Consider the following 24243-nt stretch of genomic DNA (forward strand, 5'->3'; position numbering starts at 1 on the left):
CCAGGTATTTGAATTTAGTGACGCGTTTTATGTTCAGGCCGTTAAGGGTAATTGTAGGTGGATCGTCACGAGACCCACCGACGGCCCCAAAGACCATGTATTCCGTCTTTTTGACATTGTATAATAGGCCATGTGCAGCCGCGTAGCCCTCACAAACTCTCAACATTTTTGCAATGGAACTACCAGTCGGGCCGAGCAGCACCATATCATCTGCGTAACTGATATTGTTTATACTAACTCCATCAATCCGACATCCTACCCTCATGCTGCTCAGCTCGACTATGAGGTCATTTACATACAAATTGAAAAGCTTTGGTGACGTCAAGCCACCCTGCCTTACTCCACACTCCAGTCTGTATGCATCCGACATACATTTGCCCACTTAACCACATTTGTTTGATTAGCATACCAATACTGAAATATATTCAGGATTTCTTCCGGTAAATGCCTGTCTCTCAACTTATTCCAAAGCGTGTCATAAGACACGAGGTCAAAGGCCTTGGACAGATCAAGAAAACAGGCATGCACCGGAGTTCTACGATCCGTATAATACTTGACAGCATGCTTGAGTCCCGCAATTGCACACTCGGTTGATAGTCCGGGCCGAAAACCGAACTGCGCGTCATGTAGGCCAAGATGATTGTTTAGGCAGGAGTCAAGCAAACTGTCAAATATCTTGGCAATAGTTGTAGCCAGCGAAATAGGACGGTAGTTTCCTCTGTCGGAGATGTCGCCGGTCTTGTTCTTCACTATTGGCACAACAGTGGTTTTCATTAAATCGTGCGGTAGATATGAATGACTCACGCACAGAGTGAAAAACATCGACAACACCCTCGGCAAATGAAACCCCGCATACCTAAGATGCTCGATACTGAGCCCGTCATGCCCCGGCGACTTACCCCCGCCCATACGCTTCACCGCCGATCTCACCTGAGCAGCGGTGAAGCACGTGAGCGACCGCTCCCCGCGACGGCACCCGGGCCCAGCACCGGGCAGCCCAGGAGGGCCAAGTGGAGACTTCACACTGAAGTGCTCTCGAAACATATTAGCTATCTCCAATGCATCTGTTTTCCCTCCAACGCTCACCGGGAGGCCGGCTTTGAGGTCATGCTTCCCGGTTTCCTTCCAGAATTTCTTAAAGTTATTGGAGGATCTGTGTTGTGCGAGAATGTCCATCTTTATTTGTTCTTGGTTATTCTGGCACCATTTTAGACGACTTTTAAAAATCTTTCTGGATTTGTGCATCTCTTCATATATGAGACCAGAAGATGGACGGTTACTCTGAGCCCATATTTTAAACCTTAATCTGGCCTCACGGTGAGCGCTGCGGACATGATAGTTCCAGCCACATAAGTTTTTCTTTTTATGGTTACCGACACTACAAGCACTTTTAGTTTCTGAGGCTGCACTGCCTAGAATACATACTATTTCATAATACATATTATCTAGTATGAGCTTGTGCTCTGCTAAATTACAATGCCCGTGACTGCACTCCACGAATTCCGGGGGAAAATCAATGTCTCGTAAACGTTCATTACATAGGTTACGGTAAGCTTTAATTTGAACCTCTTTCCTCTCACCCCAAAGTACTGAATTACACAGTCTATTATGCAATACGGACTTAGGCCTTATAACCGTTAAGTTACACTTTACATGCAAAGGTAGGTGGTCAGACACATAGAATTCTTCACCAATAGTAACATCCAAAATAGTTTGATAAGCCGATACTGATACAACACAGTGGTCTAGCCAGCGTCGAGATCCATGCGCCTCACTGGTGAAAGTGTAGGCATCGGATTGCAATCCTAAGTTCACCACATCTGCCATTATCCAAGATTGGTCAAAACAAAAGTTAACAAGTTCATTATAAAATAGCTCATTTGGATGTGCATTAAAGTCTCCTAAGGCATACATACATTCTATATTATCCCCCTCCATGACTGCACTTATCTCACTAAGCACCTCTGTAAATAGTGGCAGATTTTCGTGTGAGTCAGTAGGCATGTAGACCGAAAAAATAATTATGAAGCGGTCTCCACTGCGCACCCTAATGGCAGCCAGTCGGTTACTATTACATTCGAGTATTGTAACTTCTTGAAAGATACCCTTCCTCCATAGGATGGCCACTCCCCCATAAGGTCTTCCTCTTAATAACCCAGCTGAGGTATCAACTGCAGAGTTCCCGGTAAACTCAAAGTCATTACTAATACTTCCTAAAAACGGTATATCATGGGGAAGTAGCCACGTCTCCTGGAGTGCTACTACGTCCGAGTTCATACAAATGTCACGAACATTGTCAATCGATCGTTTAACAGATTTACAATTAAAACTAGTCAATCTGCACATACAATTATTGTAATTGGGGTCAGTAGACTTGTTAGGGCTCAACAACATTCAAATATTATTTATTAACTTTTCTTATCAGTCTTTTTGTACATAAAATGAACAAAACGCCTAAACGTGATGCCGTTTGGCCAAAAGTTATCATCTAAAAACAAATGTAATTTACTTTCAGACACGTAAAGTTTATAAGCGTTATACTTTCTAACTTTCGTCATGTTTATCATTTTTAAGTAGACAATTTCATTGGTTTTTTCCTTAATGTAAGTAACTATGTCATCTACATTCGTTTCCTTACAAACATTTGAAATTAAAAGAGGAACTTTCACATCTGCAGCTCGAAATTTACTATCAGGTTCACTTAGCACAACCTTTTTGGCCGATAAGTTTATAACGCTTAGGTGACTTACGTCGCACTACCTGCCATTCCGAATTATTGTCTCTTACCACTGGTTCACAGTTCACATTCGAGTTCGCAACACATATCACTCGCGGCCTAAGCGGACTGCGATTTGCTTTAACCGAACTCGATTTATTTTCACACGTCGACCGAGGTATGTTGGTAGGGGACACGATGATCGCGTCGCATGCGCCGGTGGCCGAGCAAGCCGGTTGTGTCGAGACCGCAGTGACCGTCGGGGAGGCCTCAATATGCTCCGCCCATGATTCCGTCCCGCTCGCTCCAGTACTCTCGTCGCAGCCAACGGTCGCCAAACGACTTTTCTCTTTCGCACGTTCCGAAACCGCAGTGATTGCAGGCGCCTCATTGTGTTTTGTTGTTTCGTCTGGTGCCATACATTCGACAGAGACACATTCATCCACAGGGCTTTCTTTGAATGTCGAATGTTCCGTTAATGAGGGCAGGTCGTTTACCTTTTTAACAGCTGATTGAAACGGCGGCGATCTGTATTCAGGTTCATAATGAAGACCAATAGGTCCGCTATTTAGCCCAAAACTGTTTTGTAAACATGCACCACGTCTCACATTAACTTTACTACTTGACGAGAAGTTATTAATCAAGGATGCATGTTTTAAAGTATCAACTTCTTGTTTGAGAATTTCAAATTCGTCCGTTTTGACCACCTTCTCTTCTAGGGCACATAACTGATTCTTCAGGCATAATATATCCCGTAGGAGTCGGGTCACATTGTAGCGTTGCAGTTTTGGCTGTTTTCACAAATTGATATTTCTTCTCGATATTTGGATTAAGGATACCACTGGCGACATCTATTGGCGTGATTTTGAATTAATTTGCAATAGATGGCGCTTTTTGCTCAGTCAATTCAAATATATTTTATTGAAACATTTCCTAATGTTTTTGTTTTGATTATTCTATTTTTTAATAGAATATTTTCAGTGTTCAGGAGATTGTTTTCATCATGGTTTTTATTAGTATTTGCTTTTTACCTAAGCGGCGAAACGAAACGTCTTGCGATGTCGATGACTCGCAGGCTGTCAGTTGAGCTGTCAAATCACTTTGGAATTTTGGTCGATCTTGCGCAACCGCAATTTTATTGTTTTCGGGGATGTAATCCCCTTTTGTTTTAAATCGTGTGATGCGGAATGCATCCACGATAATTTCTTAATATAATTAAAAATATTCACACATGAGGTAAGTTCCCGTCGGAGAATTTATTTATTTTTCGTGATTGATAATTTTCGTATTCCAGTACGTGGTATTTCAATGTGATCGTTTCTTTCAGAAATTTCCTAAACGTTATGTTGGACGAGGGCTGGGATGCTGAAAACTGCGAGTGAGGTTTAAATTAGCGAGCAGTTTTCGTAAGTATTTCTTTCCCATTGCGGTTTTTTTCATAACCTAATGCCACGTTCCACATGTGATCCTGACACTCGTGTTTTTCGTTTCAGATGCGGGAATTTCAGATTTCATAATTTCATAATTTCAAATTTCATATTTTACGATTTTACATTTCATATTTTAGATATTTCAATATTTCATATTGATTTCTATAATTATTTCTCCTTTCTAAACTGCTGATCTCTTCGCATTTCCTCCTTGTCATCAAACCTCTGTCTCTGCAAGAGTTTGAACGCTTTCCTGTCGAGAAAATGCAAGAGCTTCATCTGGCACTGCGCGCTTGAGGCCGTGGAGGACGCTGCTTGTAGCCTAAAAGTGTGCGAGACCCGTTGGACCCCGGAAGAAGAGAGGAACGTTCAGGGTAACGGCTTATAACCGCATGGCTTCCAAGGTACCCACTTTTCCATCCTTCAAGTAGGAGTCTTTCCGACCTGACATCGCGCAGTTATCTTAACTAGTAGAGTCTTTTAATATTTAGGCTGAGTTTTAAGAAATTTGTAGTGGCAATAATATTCACCAAACCGAACCTAATTAACGACCCTGAATCCCTTGAGATTGGCACTATTACAGTAGTTATTATAATATCGTAATTGTTAACTATATACGAGCATACGAGATAAAAATAAATTGTGTCAATTGAAAGGGAGCTGTTTTATTTACATTTTTTTAATTTCATACAAGGAACGGTAACTCTTATAAATTTCTGCAAGCCGGACAACCTCTTTTTCACGTGCAGACAATTCACCATCTTCTCCGTCTGCACCGGTGGCGGTTCAATTCCAGTCACCAAGCCGCCAGGAAAAAATCCTTTCTTGCAACATCGACATGGTCAAAAGTGACCGGTGGGAGCCTATGGAGTTCTTTTGCCACGAAAATCGGGAATATTGCAGGGTCTGCACTTTTCATCAAAGCGATCATATCGTCCAGATCCTTTGACATTCTCTTCTTGCCATCTTTGCGACGAAGCGGCATCTTTTTACCGGTAGGTAAAGACTCGTAGAGAAGACTCTTGGCTTTCATAACATCTTCATTTGAAAAAGAAGAGGTACACAGTTGATGGATACTCTCCTCATCCATAAAGTCCAGTACATTGTTCAGAAAAGCCAGAACTTCGTTGATCACTATGTTACAATTAGCACACTTCACTGTATTCGATGTCATTTTCCTCTCTCGCTAACGAGTGAGTCACCAAGTCAACCAAACGTGCGTGCACGCGTGCGTGTACAACGGCGCGCGACACCGGACTGGTTAATGATAAATAAATAAAATAACACATTTGGTATAACAAATTAATATTTATTTGTTAATAAATAAAATGGAAAAGAAACCTAATAAAATATACTAGGTTAAAATTATGCCTTAATATAAAATATTGATCATGGAAGCCATTTTGTTGTTGTTTGTGTCGTTATTTTTATTGCTGACTGTCCGCCACGTCTGTTGCCTCGATAACCTGAAACAAAGATAATAAAATAAATATAATGAAATTAGTCAGTCACGGGACTATTCCCACCTCTCGTTCCCACCGCTCCTATGCCAGGATCTACAGCTTAACCGCCAACAACCCAGCCAGTGAAGGTCAAGTTTGTCCCGGAGGAAAGTTAAACTGTCATTGGATCCGCAACGAAATTAATCAGAAGAACATAGGAGGAGTATCTACTTCCCTCCATTAGTCAGTCAGTAATACGAGTAGCTACATTAACTACCCTTATACAGATAACCCATGATGCTTGGGATTCTTTAACAATTTGCATAATGAAACTGTAATTTGATTGGATCAAGATAAAATTTTGAATTAAAAAGAGAAAACTCAAGAGCTTTCCAAAGAAATGAAGCTCACGAAGTGACTGAGTTTTTTGCGCTGCTTCTCCTCAGCACTGTCCCACCCTATTGACCCCAAGCAATGCTAGAGTTAAACTTATTCTGGGACGTATGAAAAGCGCTTTTTAAAAGTTTTAATTTTCCAAAAAATAAATGACACTTTAAAAATCGAATTAAATAACGGAGGATGGATTTTTTTTGTAACCAATTCTGTTTTTACTGTCGTTAAAATTTTTCTGGACGGCATGTAAAAGCTAATTGTAAACACCTATTTACAAAAACTACATATCTTTTTAAAACACTAGAGAGACACACTCACCCTTTTAACCTTCTTCCCGTTCACGGACCAGAAGGTGACCTTGACCTCGGAAGGTTTCCCAGTCCTCGCGTCGAACACTCGGCAGCTATCGAAGGGCGGGCAGTAAAGGTGGAGGGAGACCGCACTGTCCACGTGTGAGGGGTTCTCCATGCGGTGGAGGCCTAGGGCGTCTGTGGAGAAGAGAACAGAGTTGGTTAGATAGAGAAAAACTGGAGAAAAAGAGAGAATAAAGGGCAGATGTGAAGAATGTGAGCTATTGTGGTTCCTAAGCTAGGTTAGCCGTGTGGTTGCGGCAGAGTGAAATAGGTACGACAAGGCACGACCCCTTTTCTTCCCGTAGATGTCTTAAAGTTACAATAGACAAAATATTCGAGAATGAATGTCGAACAACACTAATTTGCCTCTAATAAGTTACGCCACTCTTGTGGCGGAGTTTTGGGCTGTCACTGTGTAGGTTTGTTGTCGACACGACAAGAAGAAGAAGTTGGAGAGAGTCATGTTCCTGCAGGATTATTGACTTGATGATGATAATGGTTATGGATGATGATGATTATGAAAAATATGAGACGCAAGTCAGGTATAACGATAAATAACCATAATAAATATGAGAGAAAACGAGGGACCATGTACTCGTTTAAAGAAGAGACACTTGTCCAAGTCTAAACTTTTGCTTGTCTCAAATCACTTTTTACTAACTTTCTTACCCAAACCATTTCAGATCGGTATAATTTCAGACCTTTACTTGTAACATAAGAACGTAACATATTGAATGGTTTTATGTCTGAAATTACATAAAGCCTTGGCATTGCAGATTGGCATGCCAAAAGGAAGTATTCTAGTTCAAACTAGATATTAGACCTGTTCTGAATCAATAGGTATTTCTATCTACAATCTGAATGATCACTTAACCTGCCTTGACTGTAAATTAAATGACCATTAACTTAATTAAAGTGCACAACTCTATTTATAATGCAATAAAAGCAATGTTTTCATCAATAAATCATCAGTCATCACATGCTCGTGATTGTGTAAAGATTGACCTATGTACTGAATGATAACAATATACCTATAGTCTGAGTGATATGAAAGAGATAGGTATTTTGTCCCGAAGTGGTGATGGAGCAGCACCTTCAATAGAATTTGAATTTGATAGTCCAGTCAAAAATCATACAAAAAAAACGGTTTGTTGCACTTTTCTTGGACATGGTTATAGTTACAGCAAAAACGAATATAATAAAGTTGAAAAATATTCATTCTTTAAATTGTTAGAATTGAGGACTGAGAAATCTCATCCTACATCTTTTGTTTTTTTTATCCACAACGAGGAAGCTCTTGGCCTGTATCTCACCTGACGGTAAGTGACGATCAGGCCGAAGGTGGAAGCGAGCTTCACCCGGAATCCTCAACCACGGAGGACATTGCCACTGGTGCTTTATTTTTTACTAGCGACGTAGAATGAGCTATCCAACTACCTTTTAATATTATAGCCAACAAACCTACACAGTGTCAGCCCAAAACTCCGCTAAAAGAGTGGCGTTGTCAGTAGCCTTCATTAAATCTTCCTGCGTGCAGTTGTTTGGGCTACGACATGAATGAGGGCTATCGTTTTTATACTTAACAGTTGGCACCCCTGGCGATTGACAGGACCTTACTCTACAGTGGCGCCATCTTGATGAGTGCAAATACGATAGTCCTCCTACCACTTTAGCGCCCACAAGTTGGCGCCACTGTCTTCGCTACTAGCAAGTGACAGGACCTTACTCTACAGTGGCGCCAACTGGTGATCGCTAAAACGATAGCCCTCATTGTGATTCGTCGACTGGAATGATGATGATGATAATTTGATTTCATTTCAACTTACCATTTATGTAACAAACGTCATTAACTTCGAGCCTCGTCCGTCCAATCTCCTCCATCTGATCTGAGCTGTAGTCCTCGCACTCGCTCGCGCACTGACACCTGTCAACTTTCCCGCCGAAATTTTGACAGCTGTCATTCTGACAGCTCACGTCCAGCGCCGCCATTTTGGTGTCGAGGTGCTCCTCTGTGGCGCGATGCCTGTTTAATACTTTTCTCACTTCGGGCTCCACTGTGGATGGCCAGTCGTACCTGTAAATGAAAAATTACCATTATCAACCATTATACTTCATAATGTTCCATACTAATGTTTATTTACTTATAAATACGGAGCTTAGAACAACCATAATTAATATTTAAATTACTTTTATGTGGTTAAAGTAAAAAGAGCTACCAAGAACTTTGGTACGTTTTTCAGTTTTGTATTGAAAAATCTGAAGAAATTGATTTTCAGTTTTTTGGTATTCTACATGTATCTAAAGCTAACTAAAGTTATATGTAGTTAGGTATACTTCAAACTTAACTAGAGTCCATATAACAAAGATGTGGGTAGTCAAATATAAGCATTTTTGCAAGAAGTGAATACTTCAGCCATTTTTTTTTACACTGCGTTCAGTTCAGGAGCAACATTCGCAATTTTATGTACGTGGACGACTTATTTTTTCCAATTACCTACTTTCTTTTAAATCTAAACTACTGAACCATTTTTGATAAAATTTAAATGAGACTAACTCATGATCATTTACCCTATAAACCAAAAAAAATATGAAATCGCTTCATAATTGACGGCAGAAACAAAAATACAAAAAAGCCTCGTTTTTGAAGTTGGTTCAAACACCTTTGATAAGCCTATAGGCAAGCACAACATGCCCCCAGATACTGAGCAATAACTTCAATATTTACATGATTAATTAAGATAAATATTATCTTATGTTTATAACATTAACAGCACTAAAAACAACTGATGCAAGTAATATGTCGCTGCCAATCACAAATTGAAAACACACGGATAGATAATGCGGGCTGACGCGCCGCGTTTTAAACAAACTAAGATAACGTGCGTCAGCTTGAAATCAAACAATTTGATCGTTAATTGTTCTAATTGAAACCGGTTTTCGTAAACTGGAACTAATTATAATAATAACTTATTGATAACTGTTTTATGGCTCTCATTTGATTATTGTTTATTTTATTGAAGTCACTGTTGTGATCTTAGTAATTTCATCAAAAAGTAAGTTATTAAATAATAACAAACGGGACTGTTTCTACTTCTCTTTCCCACCGCTGCAACTCCTGTGTAGCCAGGATCTACAGCTTGACCGCCAATAAATACCCAACCAGTGAAGTTCAAGTTTGTCCCGGGGGCTTAAACTGTCATTGGACCGAATTTAATCAACGAAATTAATCAGAAATACATAGGAGGAGTTCGATATCTCCATACAAAAACACCGGTTATCGTTATAGTAATGTTTAAAGTTAGATGAGGCAACTCATCCTTAGTCTCCTCTGCCTAATTTACCAGAGGCAAATGGAGGATTTCAACTACACTCCCCACGCTGGCCAGACGCGTTTACGAGTTTATCTTGTTTTCCATGCGTTATTAATACGAACAACAGTCAATATCTTTGTCTTACAAAAGCTAGTCTGCACCAGATCGATCTGGAATCTTCTAGACCTCATTTCCTGTTTATAATCGCAGCTGGTTCAAACCGATTACGGTTCCGTATGGTCTAATTTTTAAGATAAAGATTGTTTAACAAACATGGGCATAATAGAGGTGAATAAAATGGCACCATTTTAAAAATGAAATGTTCTAAAGCTTAGTTTACTTTGGGAGTCCTATGAATGTATGAAAGCTGAAACTAATATTAACAAAGTAAATAGTTAAAAATTGTAACTAAAAGTCAAGCTAACCATCGTCGGAAAAACGCATTTTGCTGATATTTAACCACTTGTCATAGAATTTGACATTTGGTTAAATTAACTGCGGATTAAAAAAAAGCCCAAAGGTTTTTTTTTACATTTTGTGTAAAAAATATTGTGTAATACAGTACCATTAACTCCTCGTATTAAGCTATTGTTTGGTTTCTTAAAGAGTGATCAATTTTTGAACACTATGTGGATAGTAAAAAAGTGTTCAGTCTTTGGACCTGAATGTGGACGCAAACAGGCATCTTGACCCTATTGTGTTTTTCTATGCCTACAACGTCCAAGGGCCAAGTCGAATCGGGTTCAAATCGGTTCAGCCTGTGTCCCTGATAACTTATCAGTAGCAAAATATAATTATTGTTACTTTGTATCACGTAATAAATAAAATAAATGTTATTGGACATTTTACACAACGCCATATAAGTACTTACGTAGTAAAATTATAATAAACAAAGTTTATATTGCGGGTACTAGACTACGTCATATAAATGTTATTTAAAGCGTTTGTAAATACATAACTTATTACTTAGGTACAATTGAAAACTCGGCGTTTCCCTGCATGATCGAATCAGAAATGAAGAGATCCGCAGAAGAACCAAAGTGACTGACATAGCTCGCAGAATCGTTAAAATCAAGTGGCAGTGGGCGGGGCACATAGCTCGAAGAGCTGATGGCCGCTGGGGCAAAAAACTTCAGAAAAGTTCTCGAGTGACGACCACGAGATAGGCCATCCACTACGTGGACCGACGATCTGGTGAAGGTCGCGGGAGGTGCCTGGATGCGGGCGACACAGATCTTTGTGGAAATCCTTGATTCGGCAGTGGACGTCCTACGGCTGAAACAAAGTTAGTACTTATTCCTTCAGAATGGAGCACCAACCACGAGCTGTCAAACGAAACCAATTTCGGATGACACTTGTGTCAGTGTCAGGATTATTTGTTCAATTATATCAATCACTGAACCAGTCACCACGTTTCAGAAGTGCCATTTCTAATAAGCATCCACGATTTCACTCACGTAAAATCTGCCTAAGTGCCTCTGAACTGTCAAATAGTTGCAAAAAACTGTTCTGTTTGACGTGACGGCGACGGCATCACGCATCTCTTTTTATCACACAGTGTTGCTACTAGTGAAATCTCGCTCGCTCAGTTCTTTGTTGCTCTATTTCGCTAGGTATGGGCTGAAATGATGATGATGAAAGACTAGTTTTCTCACCTGACTTCCTCCAGGCTCCCGCTCAGCAGTTTCATGAAGCAGTGGGAGTCGGCGTGGTCGTGGATGGCTGAAGCGTGTCCTGGGCCCCAGCATAGGATCATGATGTTGAAGGCTCCGTTACCAGCATCCACCAGGTTGCGAGTGTAGCTGGAGAAAGAATTACCCTCTAGATTAATTGTGTTGTAGGTAAACTGTCCTTTAGGTAAACTGTCCTATAAGTTAACTGTCCTCTTGGTGAACTGTCCTCTAGCCTCTGTCCTCTAACACCGCCTGAATTTGTGCAGTCCCTCTTGTGTACGTTCTCTTATTTTCTTGTGTGGTGTAGTATTTATGTGTAATCTATCTATCCATATTATTATCATTTTTTATGAAGTTTCCTGGTATTTAAAAGTACAAATACAAATTACTAGCTATTGCTATGCGTGTTTCAAAATCCGGGATAAAAACTATCCTGTCCTTTCCCGGGACTCGAACTTTTAATTTATTTTAATATCATTTTGTTTGTTATTATTTTGCTTTATTTTTAAATGCGTCATTGGACGCGATGCCCTGACACAGTGACTGGAAAGAAAATATCTTGGGGTTCTTTTGTGGAACAAAAAACCACCAATTTAATTTTTTGATAACTGGAACTGGACTTTACTCGTACATTTTGTTCATCCTATTGTAATGATTTTAGAATTTATATTGTATTTTATACGATTAGGTATTGTTTTGTAACGTAAAACCTAAAAATCCATTATTAAATTAAAGAACTTTATTTGATTACTTCCTGGACATGTTGCAGATATTAAAATGATTTTAAAATGTATTCTGTATTATAGTCGATTATTCCACATTTAATATTTGATTATTATTTAATGTAAATATTCTAGAATTTTTATTGTATACAGTTTAGTATTGTAGAAATAAAAATCAACTATTATTTTTAATTAAATATTGTACTTGACTACTTCCGGGGCATGCCGTCGATAAAAGTCGTTTGAGCTGATCGATTTTGACGAATGGAAGGGGAAGTGACGTGATCGCTGGCATGCCGCCGGACAGGAGCTAATTGGGTTGTAGCATTGGCACAGTAAAGACCTCAAATCCCTACGTATATAGTCCTAGTTGTAAATTGTAATAAATGTATTTTTGGAATCCACAAATAAAAGGTGTAAAGTATCCGGAGTTTATATTTTATGAAATATCAGAAGTGCGAGTGATCCACATCTTCAGCCCACAGACAAAGGTATGTTAAATTATTGAGAACATTTTTTTTAAATACATATATTTATTAAGAACAATAATTGCATCTGTACAAAAGATTATTATCATAATAGATTTTACTAGCTAAGTCTGAAGCGTATTTTTGAACTCATTTGTGTAGTATTGTGTTCCGTATATGGTCGGGGCTACTCCCCGGCGGAACGGTCATAATACAGATCACACGTGCATTCAAATTAATTATTTTGTTCGTATTTGATCGGGTCTACCCTCGGTTAATACTAACATAAAAGGACGCTTTCATTTGACTTAAGTAGATAATTTTTCCGTTTGAAAATACCGACTAAAATACATAATTTGTAATGACAATGCAACATGTTTCTTAATAAAATTTTGTATTTGTATAATATGTATTACGCTCGAATCTTGTGTGCTGTATTGCGTCTCGTATATGGTCGGGGCTATTCTCCGGCGGAACGGACATAATACGGAGCACATTTGTATTTAAATTATTATGTTTGTATATGATTGGGTCTACCCTTTGACGATATTAACATAATGAAGCGTGTACCTATATTTTAAAAACTACTGAAGTGCATGTTCGAATCTTGTGTGCTGTATTGCGCAACGGGCATAATGCGGAGCACATTTTTTATTCAAATTATTATGTTCGTATATAAACGGGGCTATCATCTTGTTACACTAACTTAATAAAATAAAATTTTATTTTCTTCAGACCGATTTAGTGTCGTTGTCTATTTTTGTTACGGACTAGTTAAGTGTGCTATATCCTGATGCTATACAGTCCGATTAAGTGTGTCGGAATTTATTTAACGTGAAGGACTAGTTAAGTGTGCTATGTCCTGATACTATGCAGTCCGATTAAGTGTGTCGGAATTTATTTAACGTGAAGGACTAGTTAAGTGTGCTATGTCCTGATGCCATACAGTCCGATTAAGTGTGTCGGAATTTACTAACGTGAAGGACTAGTTAAGTGTGCTATGTCCTGATGCTATACAGTCCGATTAAGTGTGTCGGAATTTATTTAACGTGAAGGACTAGTTAAGTGTGCTATGTCCTGATGCTATACAGTCCGATTAAGTGTGTCGGAATTTACTAACGTGAAGGACTAGTTAAGTGTGCTATGTCCTGATACTATACAGTCCGATTAAGTGTGTCGGAATTTATTTAACGTGAAGGACTAGTTAAGTGTGCTATGTCCTGATGCTATACAGTCCGATTAAGTGTGTCGGAATTTATTTAACGTGAAGGACTAGTTAAGTGTGCTATGTCCTGATGAAGATAATTCAAAGACTTAGTATGTTAGTTGTATGACCGATTAAGTGTGTCGGCATTTATAAACGTGCAGGACTAGTTAAGTGTGCTATGTCCATGGAGATAATTCAAAGGAAGTATGTTAGTTCTATGGCTATACAGACCGATTTAGTGTGTCGGCGGTATTTATTAACGTTAAGGACTAGTTAAGTGTGCTAAGTCCTGATGAAGATAATTCAAAGACTAAGTACCTATATATTAGTTCGTATAGTACCTATTAAAAATCCCCAATTAAGGCAGTCTAAAACTTTATAAATTTAGTATTTATGCAAAATTTAACGTAATATAATATCGATTGTAAATTGGCTAGTTGCCCCTTCAGTTTATCTACGACTCAGTTCAGTTTAATGCGACTACAAAGCACTCGTACGGCTAGATGCGCCTACAATCACTTATACAAAGTTAGACAACTTCATATTGTTGTAGACTTGAGGACAAGGTTATACTAGCACAAATTACTGAAATAATATGTGACCAATTTAATACTACCAATATCATTCTCGTAAGTCGAGTATAATTAATTTATCATACTATTCATTTGGTCAAGGTTACTCCTTGATACTGTTGACCCTTGATACGCTTCTTCTCAACACTTACCGAATGTTTGTCTCGAAGCACTGTTATAAAAAAAAAAAAATGACATGTATAGGCTCCTTAAGAGCATTTGACGATTTGTAAAAACAAATTTAATTAGTCTATACGAATAAAGAAAACTTCGATTTTACGATGCGACGACTGCTTGTGCTAGTGATAAATAAGGTTTATAATTATTGTAGTTATATGCAGACGACAGACTTGTGTAGTTTTATTATACGCTATTATTGCAATAAGCACTCGAGGTATGGTGAAAAGACATAAAATTCGTAAACGCTATGTAGGATACAGTTGAGCTATGTATGTTCCACAACTAGTGTAATGGCCATGTGTGCTGTTTGCTGTTGTGGAGCTATGTATGATCCACGACAAGTAGCGGCCAAGTGTGCCGATGGGCCAAGTGTGTCCTTGATTTTTAAATTATGAAGCGTTAGCGGTGTGATCATAGTTGGTAATTGTTTTCATTTATTTATTTTTATTTTTTTTTTTAGCTAGCTAGCTTTTAGCCTTTCCAGTTTCTTTTTTTATGATAAAACTAACTTTCCGCCCGCGGCTTCGCCCGCGTGGAATATTGTGTCACAAAAAAAAAATATCACGCGCGCATCTGTTTTTAAAAACCGGGATCCTTCGTCCTTTCCCGGGACTCAAACTATCTCTATGCCAAATATCATCAAAATCGATTTAGTGGTTTAAGCCTTAAAGACAGACAGACAGACACTGGTAGACAGAGTTACTTTCGCATTTATAATTTTAGTATAGATATTAATATAGATATTGAAGTTATAATATAAATATATTACCCACCTAGTATTGAAAGGCCATGAAGTAGACACACTAGGTGTGCTTGCTGGCATTTCAGGCGAGCCACCTTGCGTTAAAGGGCTAAGTATGTCCAGAAGACTCGCAAGGTGTGCTTGCTGGCATGTCAAGCGAGCCACCTGGCAGTGAAGGGCTATGTATGTCCGTTTGATAGACACACTGGGTGTGCTTGCTGGCAAGTCGAGCGAGCCACCTGGCGTTGAAGGGCTAAGTATGTCCGTTTAGAAGACTCGCTAGGTGTGCTTGCTGGCAAGTCAAGCGAGCCACCTGGCGTTGAAGGGCTAAGTATGTCCGTTATAAGACTCACTAGGTGTGCTTGCTGGCATGTCAAGCGAGCCACCTGGCATTGGGCTATGTATGCCCCTTTAGGAGACGCACTGGTTTTACTTGCTGACTTCCGGTAGGATTTTGCGGGTATGTCAAGCGAGCCAACCAGTCGTCACAGGATTGTGTATGAAAGTTGCATAAAAAAAAAAATACAAACATAAAATCTTTATTTGTGAAGCATAAGTAAATGGTTACATGTAACAGTGGAATTACCGTGCTTTGCTCAAAGAGCATACAATAATTGTCGATTACTAGATTTTAATATTTAATTTTGGATAGGAGATAAATTAAACGTGCTTTAAATATGAAATTAACATTGAACATAACCCCCAATTCTGCAATTGACTATAATTAATAATCTGTATTGACAATTTCACAGTTTGACATATTGTAATGAATATTATAAATAAATTTCTTATTCTTATTATTCTTATTCCCAGAAAATGTTGAGTTGATACTTGTCATACACAGTTTATTCCGTCGAGGACTTTATTTCACAGTTGAGAACAATGACGTCTGAAGATGAATCCGGTACACCACTGGGGACGCCCGTCAGCCGACGACGAAATAAGCGAGATAAGCGTATGAAGTTATCTTCGTCATCCAAGTAAGGAAGCGTCACCACGTCCGTCTTCTATGGAGCGAAGTTCCAAGAAAATAATGCAAGGGGCTCGCTCATCTTCGAGCTCTACTGAAGAAGCAAGCAGGTTAGCAGCTTAGGTTCGAAAATACTCTTTATTGAAGTATTTTGAAATTATTTTATACGTTTAGTAGTTACGAAGTTATTCTTTTAATAACAGTTTTGACAATATAATCCCTGAACTCAACTTCAAATAGAATGACTGTTTTGGTAAATGGAAAATCCATAAACGCGTACTTAATATTTTTGTAATGAGAGCACTCTTTTACGCAAAACCGATACTGATGTAGGTACTTAGTTTGGCGAAGCATTTTGATAATACTCCATTTGTAAGAGATTTGGTCAGTTATCATTCTTACCTTAAAAAGAGTTAATATAACATGAATATTGATAGTATTGACGTTGTAATAGAATTGTTAGTAATCAATGATGTATTCATATACAGACCACTGACAGAAATGGTCGTAACTTCTCGGAACTGCCATTTCTCATGGTTTTGAAGAAAATTAAGGAAATATAAAGAAACACGGATCTTAACGCGACATTTAATATGAGTTGCATTATGCATATAAATATATTTTGAAGAGTAGTCCTAAACTAACATTCTGTTAAGGTCCTGATCAGAAGAATTAATTTTAAACAGAATATTTTTGAAAACCACGAAGACGTTTTGAAAGTTCTTGCTAGCGGTACGATAGAAAATGCAGGTGAACTATTCTAGTTTTACCGGGGATAATAATTCAAATTGCCTGGCGATAAGCGTCGCCTCTCGATCAAAATCTTTACGTGGGTTCGATTCCCTCCTTAATCAGTTCCCTTTTTGTTTCAAATAAAAATATATATATCAGGAGATTGTTATGATCGAGGAATATAATATTGCGATCATAATAATCTGAGGCCGAGTACCGGATGTTACAAAGTCTTTTGAATCCACAATGGCGGAGATGAAGTCGTTGTTAGTCATAATAGTCATGTCTCCTAGTAAATAACACTTCAAGCTAATATTTCTTATAGCTAGAACAATGACATAACCAAACCACAAAAAAAGAAGAGCTTTAGTTCAGCGAATAGCACTACAGCGGCTACCGACAGGTGGAATACTCTTTTGATATTAAATGTCGATTTAGATTACAGATCTATAGTGCGCTGGGTCGAAATACCAAATTAGTCATAGGGCTTTATAGCATAGGGAAGGAAAATTGGCTATTGTCCCTTCAAATAGAGGATACAGAAATATTTAGAAAATTTTAAAACCTGCTGATGGTCAAGAATGTAGTAATATTCATCAAAATTAATGTAGTCGGAAGCGTACAGAAAGGTTATTAAAAAAGTGTTTCAAATACAAATAAAATACAAAATTATTTATTATGAATTATAGGTAAAATGGTGACATATTACAGTAGGTAGTATCACTATGTTCTGCTCAAAGAGCATAAAAGTTAGTGCGCTTATATTAAAGATAATATCAAACAAAAAAAAAAAAAACAAGTTGAAATAATTGTTATTTCTGACAGGACTGCTACATGTACCTTAATTTTGAGTTTCCGTCCCGTAATAATAGTCCCGTCAGTAATAATAATGATAGTGACAATGAAAGTTTAAAACAAAAAGTTGAAATACAGTTTTTACACTATAATGAATTATTTAGATTCCTCGGCGAAGACGATGGACGGTAACACAATAGAATAATAATAAATAATAATACACACTGTCGTAGACGATTTTTCTAAAAAGTATTGTGAACTGTGTGTATAGAACTGAAAACAAAAAGTACAAAGCTTGTGTCAAAGTTCTTTGGACCCTGTAAAGTGACAGAAACTTTAGGTAACGTTACATTAGGATAGCTGGTGTTCCAATTTTTGCCAAAGAAAAGGTAAACCTTATTACGTTTGTGAAATGCGGCCTACAAAATTCGAGCTTAGATTCATGTTGAGGCCTTGGAAAAATCATAATTCTGATGAAAGTATCTAAAGTAATAAATAATTAACAGTATGCTCTTTATGTAGGTAGGCATAATATGCTCTCTGTAGGCAATACCAGTTAATATAAGTAATAATAGGTATTATCTAAGAAAAGTTATTATGTATAGATTGTTGTACCCAACCGGGTGTGCATAGTTCTTAAGTTACTTGGACTAGGTTTTTAAGTTTTCTACGGTACAGTAAATACAACACTTTTTCCCTTTCTTAACACAATTTGCACATGATTAAATAGCACTTATTTACAAGTTGTCAAAAGTTGTATATTTTATATGATTCGAAATTAATATTAAGTATAGTTTTGAAATTAATATTAATGATTTTAGAATAACTTTATTAGACGTTAAGACCAGGCCGAATGTAATGATTTTTATATTTATTAGACGTGAATGCCAGGAGGCATCACGGTGACGGATGGCCGAATGTAATGATTTTAGAATTTATATTGTATTTTATACGATTAGGTATTGTTTTGTAACGTAAAACCTAAAAATCCATTATTAAATTAAAGAACTTTATTTGATTACTTCCTGGACATGTTGCAGATATTAAAATGATTTTAAAATGTATTCTGTATTATAGTCGATTATTCCACATTTAATATTTGATTATTATTTAATGTAAATATTCTAGAATTTTTATTGTATACAGTTTAGTATTGTAGAAATAAAAATCAACTATTATTTTTAATTAAATATTGTACTTGACTACTTCCGGGGCATGCCGTCGATAAAAGTCGTTTGAGCTGATCGATTTTGACGAATGGAAGGGGAAGTGACGTGATCGCTGGCATGCCGCCGGACAGGAGCTAATTGGGTTGTAGCATTGGCACAGTAAAGACCTCAAATCCCTACGTATATAGTCCTAGTTGTAAATTGTAATAAATGTATTTTTGGAATCCACAAATAAAAGGTGTAAAGTATCCGGAGTTTATATTTTATGAAACTATATTATACGTGAAAGATTGTGAGGTTGGAAGGTTTTTACTCTTTCTAGTAAAAACTAATAAACAGACATAAACTTTAAACATAATATTGTTTAATACATCAGAATACGATATAGAAATTTTATAAATCCACACGGGCGAAGCTGCAGGCAAAAGCTTGCTAAATGTACGCTCAGGCCAGCCAAGTAACGTTTCCACTAACCTCACTTATACACAAAATTTTACGTATTCACAAACGATGCTTGCTTAAGTGAAGCAGCAAATCGAACGCACAGCGTTACATAGAGCTCTGAGATGTTTTCGTGCGTCCACGCGCACTGTGAGACCTCATAGTAATGTTTGTGAATACGGACGTTAATCACTTGGCAAGACTTGGTCAGTCATTTTCAAAGGGTAGACTAAATACGCCAAGTGTTTAATTCTAGTTCAAATTATCGGCCTAGTGTTCGAATTACCTTGCTAATTTAACCAAGTGACTACAACATAACTATCGATAGATAGAGTAACCGATTCTCGATCAAATTATCGACGGTTCTGCATCTCTAGTCTAATGTAAAGATTTCTTAGCGCAACAAAAGTTAAAAATTGTGACTTTTAGATATCAGTGATAGAGTTGCATCTTTCAGTTAATATCACGTTTTGAGTTACTTACTTGATTTTAAAATCCCCAACATTATCAATTTTCAGGAAAATTCAAATGATATCGCGAGTTAAGTCAACGCAGTGCCATCTCTCGGTGCGAAAAGACAACGCATGCTTTGCTACAAAAGCATCGCGGGTGCGACGAACCATTTTGTAAAGTTGCTTTTCGTAGCAGATTAATTAATTATGTCTTAAGTAAAAAAGGTAGGGAAACATTAATCGAATTGAGAGTTTTATAATTATCTGTGGAAATATAAATTTTTGAACACTTCTATAGTCCAGTCAATGAATGCCTTAACGACGGTGTAGAGAGAAATCCATGGAACACAATTTCTGACCTCGGGACTTTATTTAGCCTAGTTAGGTGGTGAACATAGCAAAAGTCCCCACCCTTAGCCCTTGAGCCGGCGGGGAGAGGGGGATTTAAAGGTACCACTTTTCGGTTTTTCGCTTAATCCTTGGAAACTATGCGTCCTAGTGACATGACTACTATGAACCAAAAAAAGCTTATTCAATTTGCTACAGGTGAGACCGTCAAGTTTTTCTATATCTTGTATAGTTTTTGCGGCATCTGCTCTAGAAGGTCTGTAAAATCTGAAATTTTATTGTTGTCTTACATGTTCCTTTCAGGAGAAAATCTACTAAATCAACATTGAGCAAACACTATAGACATGCGGGAGCATGTTAAGCCTAGTTCCAGGGAGGGGACTGCATCGTGCGTATATTTAGACGAACCAATTAGAGCCACTTTTGACTCCTCATCATTCAAAAACTGCTGTGCATTAACACTTCAAATTTGGCTCATGTATTGAGACTTGTAAGATATACATCAGCTTCAAATTTCATAAATATACCTTAAACGGTTATTTAGGTATTGACGTTCAAAAATCGATATTTAGAGCACTAAAATCTATCTATCACATGTGAAATGTTAAAATTTACTGGTTTTTTATTTGTTCCTATGTATTTACATAACTACCTTTCTGGATGCCAAATTTGAACCTTCGAGGTCATCTGGAAGTGGTTAGAATTTGGTCTATAGGTCAGACATGTAGATTTTGGGACGTCAATATCTAAAGAACCGTTTGAGGCATAGTTATGAAATTTGAAAATGATGTATATCTTGCAAGTCTCAACACATGTGCCAAATTTGAAATGTTAATGCACAGTAGTTTTTGAGTGATGAGGAGTCAAAAGTGGCTCAAAGTGGTTCGTCTAAATATACGCACGGTGCAGTCCCCTCCCTGGAACTAGGCTTAACATGCTCCCGCATGTCTAGAATGATTGCTCAATGTTGATTTAGTCGATTTTCTCCTGATGGAAACATGTAAGACAAAAATTAAATTTCCAATATTACAGACCTTCTAGAGCAGATGCCGCGAAAACTATACAATTTATAGAAAAACTTGTTTATCTCATCTGTAGCAAATTGAATTTGCTTTTTTTGGTTCAAAGTAGTCATGTCACTAGGACGCATAGTTTCCGAGGATTAAGCGAAAAACCGAAAAGTGGCACCTTTAAACCCCCCTCTCACCGCCGGCTCAAGGGCTAAGGGCGGGGACTTTTACTATGTTCACCTCCTAACTAGTCTAAATAAAGTCCTGAAGTCAGAAATTGTGTTCTACAGTTTTCCATCTATAATGCTTTATTGACTGGACTACTAATATTGTGTGGCTTTACTAAATGTATGGGCTGGAAATATTGAATATTCGAATAGATCCAGTTGATTCTGTAACCTACTACTTATTGATACCATTTGAAAGAGCTGGGAAACTTTAAGGATCAGTTTTGATTTATTCGATAATCTTGTATAGTTTAGAAATAATCAAGTGAGGTCACTTATCGTTTCCACCTTGTATTGTTCCTTTCTTTATCACTCTGCGGGTACTCATACATTTTAAGTAAATACACCAACTCACAGTACGGAACAGCTTTTAAATTTAAAGTAATGTAAAACTTATCGCACTCTATACAAAACAATTTGCGAATGATAAGGTCGCTGTTTCTATGTATAAAAATATTAACTGGAGAACTCCGTCAATAATAAATCGATTTCAAAAAAATTTTTTGTATGATAGGGTTTCGCATATGAAAATCAGTTCAGTAAAGGAAAAAACTGGTAAATATCTGGAAAAGTATCATCCATGTCAATGAAATTGTGGCATTTTACAATAGGCGTCGTCGGTGCTGGAAATTTTTATACTTACCTACCTAATACGTTTCTTAACCTTGAAATTAGGATCAATTTTCAATCATGATTTTATAGATCGTTATCGTTTGAGTGTTATCGGTACACGCTAAATCATCCATGAGTGCACACGCACACTACAATAATGACGCTCGGATTGCTCGGATCAAACTGCCCGCACCCCTCGCTTCCACAAAAAATGGTGGGGCGCGTCTTCGTGGATGAAGCGATCTATACCAGAGTCCTATGCCTAAGTTATATTTCTTTTTTTCTATTTCTTTTTTTATTTGTTTTTAGCGACTATTCTAGTTCAATAAAGTCCTAGTATCACTGCGACCGGTACCGATCTATTGTGATCGCCGCTATTTTCCTTACAGTTCGCCTCCGAGTCCTGCATCCATTAGGAAGTGCAGTATCTTTTGGGGGGCGATATGTTTTACATCTTGTGAGCTTAGGATGTGTTTGCCCAGGTGTAAGCTCCGCTTGCGCATCAGAGGTCCGCAGTCCGTGAGAATGTGTAGTGGCGTTTCATCTGCCTCTTGGCACATCCTGCACGTTCTTGATTCGGACAGTCCCGTAGTGGACAAGTGCTTGTTTAAGCTGCAGTGTCCAGTGAGGGCCCGAACTAAGATGATCTTTTTTTTCTTGTTTTGTGTGGATAAAAAAACTCACCGAAAACGGTCGAACTTGGCGTATTTTCTCCAGTCTTTCGGGTCAGATTTGTAGCCTGCCATCAGTTTCTGAACGTCCTGTATGTTGACGTAGTCGTTTGTGAACACCTTGTGTAGTTCCTCTACCAGTTTGTCTAGGCCGCCTATTTCTCTGTAAGAAAAATTAGAAGAATATTAATCTTGGACAAAACTAAAACCTGCAAAAAAGAGCACCAAATAAAAGCTAGTTTATTCGGTCGTTCGTTTCAGCCAAATGACGTCCCCAGAAAAAGGCCTCCCCCAAAGATCTGCAGTAGTGTGAGCAGGCCTCCCACTAGGTGGACCGATGATCTGGTGAAGGTCGCGGGATGTGTCTGGATGCGGGCGGCGCAGGACCGGTCTTTATGGAAATCCTTGGGGGAGGTCTTTGTCCAGAGAATTTATTAAGACAATATAAACCCAAGACTATGAAAGTCAACCATTACTGACTGACCTACTAACACAGAGCTCACTTAAAAGATTTCGCTGAAATCCATCCTCTAAGAACGGATTTTTCAAAATACACCCCGTAAGGAGATGAAAGTAGGGTTAAAATTAAAACCGTATTCGAAGCCACAGGCAAAACTAGTACTTGATAAATAATTATCTTAAACTTAAGGCTGCTTTGCGACATTTATTAGGTATGCCCGTTTTCACCATCAATCTCTAATTTTTAAGTGACCCCTATGACAACATATTAATTCCTGTTATTTGTTACCATATGGGTCACTTAAAAATTAGGAACTGATGGTGAAAACGGGCATTAAGCTCTCTTTTTTTTAATGTATTTCTTTTACTATCTTTTTCTAGCTATACAGGGTGACGGGGAATCTCAACCTATTCATTTTTCTTTCTTTCTTTCTTCCTAAAGGGGTTAATTTATTGCTAATGACCTCTAGTATAGCCCTTTTCAAGGAATAGGTCTAGTTACCCTGTCACCCTGTAGGTTAAGAACAAATGAACTTACTGAGTAACTTTGAGGGGTCGTTCTATGGGGATGATTTCCATGTCGGCACACTGGGACACCTTTAGCTTGCAGTTCACGTTCTCCACGTCCATGGTTGGGACCTGGTAAAAACACCATCATATTTTAACAACACAACAATAAAGATAAGTATTTAATATTTAGATTGGTAATTCATTTATGGGAAAATGTATTAAATTCTTTAATAAATTACCACAAACTGTTGTAGAACTACCCATTCATAAATTCAAAGCACATATTAAAAGTATCTTAATGAAAAAGGGCTACTATAAAGTCGATGATTATTTAAAAGATAAAAATGTTTAGGATGCGTTACTGCCTAGCTCGCATAAACATTTATAACTTTGTTCATTTTAAACCTTTGAAAAAGAGGCTGACAATAGTGACTGAGTTTCTTGCGCTGCTTCTTCTCAGCACTGGCCCATTTATTGTCCTGAAGCAGTGGTAGGGTTAATACTGGGACGTGTAAAAGTGCCTTTTTTAAGCCTATTTACAGAAACAAATGAGTTTTATGAGTTTTTATGAGTTTTAATCACGTGTCCCAGTAGGTGGACCGACGATCTGGTGAAGGTCGCGGGAAGTACCTGCAACGC

At 37.9% G+C, this 24243-nt stretch overlaps 1 protein-coding gene and 1 long non-coding RNA gene across 2 annotated transcripts; one reads left to right on the forward strand and one right to left on the reverse strand.

Moving 5' to 3' along the window:
- Positions 1-3489: 3489 nt before the first annotated feature.
- Positions 3490-4801, forward strand: LOC135084909 (uncharacterized). The gene is made up of 2 exons (XR_010259969.1): positions 3490-3952; positions 4044-4801. It is a non-coding gene; the product is annotated as an uncharacterized LOC135084909 (long non-coding RNA).
- Positions 4802-5434: 633 nt separating this feature from the next.
- On the reverse strand, positions 5435-23727 carry LOC135084901 (cysteine dioxygenase type 1). The gene is made up of 6 exons (XM_063979650.1): positions 23633-23727; positions 22649-22798; positions 11301-11447; positions 8161-8408; positions 6300-6469; positions 5435-5612 (listed from the first exon to the last, which is right to left on the reverse strand). The coding sequence occupies exons 1-6, from the start codon at positions 23722-23724 to the stop codon at positions 5574-5576; spliced, it is 846 nt and encodes a 281-aa protein (XP_063835720.1). The 5' UTR covers positions 23725-23727; the 3' UTR covers positions 5435-5573.
- Positions 23728-24243: the final 516 nt, after the last annotated feature.

The sequence above is a fragment of the Ostrinia nubilalis genome, chromosome 27 (assembly GCF_963855985.1).
Source record: "Ostrinia nubilalis chromosome 27, ilOstNubi1.1, whole genome shotgun sequence".
NCBI classification, from domain to species: Eukaryota; Metazoa; Arthropoda; class Insecta; order Lepidoptera; family Crambidae; genus Ostrinia; species Ostrinia nubilalis.

What these genes read in the sequence shown, in the direction of transcription:
- LOC135084901 (XM_063979650.1), bottom strand. Translation starts at nt 23,724, where the DNA reads ATGGACGTGGAGAACGTGAACTGCAAGCTAAAGGTGTCCCAGTGTGCC. An exon ending in GCCAAGTTCGACCGTTTTCG is followed by an intron (nt 11,448 to 22,648) that starts GTGAGTTTTTTT and finishes TTCTTTCTCCAG; the next exon opens with CTACACTCGCAACCTGGTGG. An exon ending in ACGGGAAGAAGGTTAAAAGG is followed by an intron (nt 5,613 to 6,299) that starts GTGAGTGTGTCT and finishes TCTTTGTTTCAG; the next exon opens with GTTATCGAGGCAACAGACGT.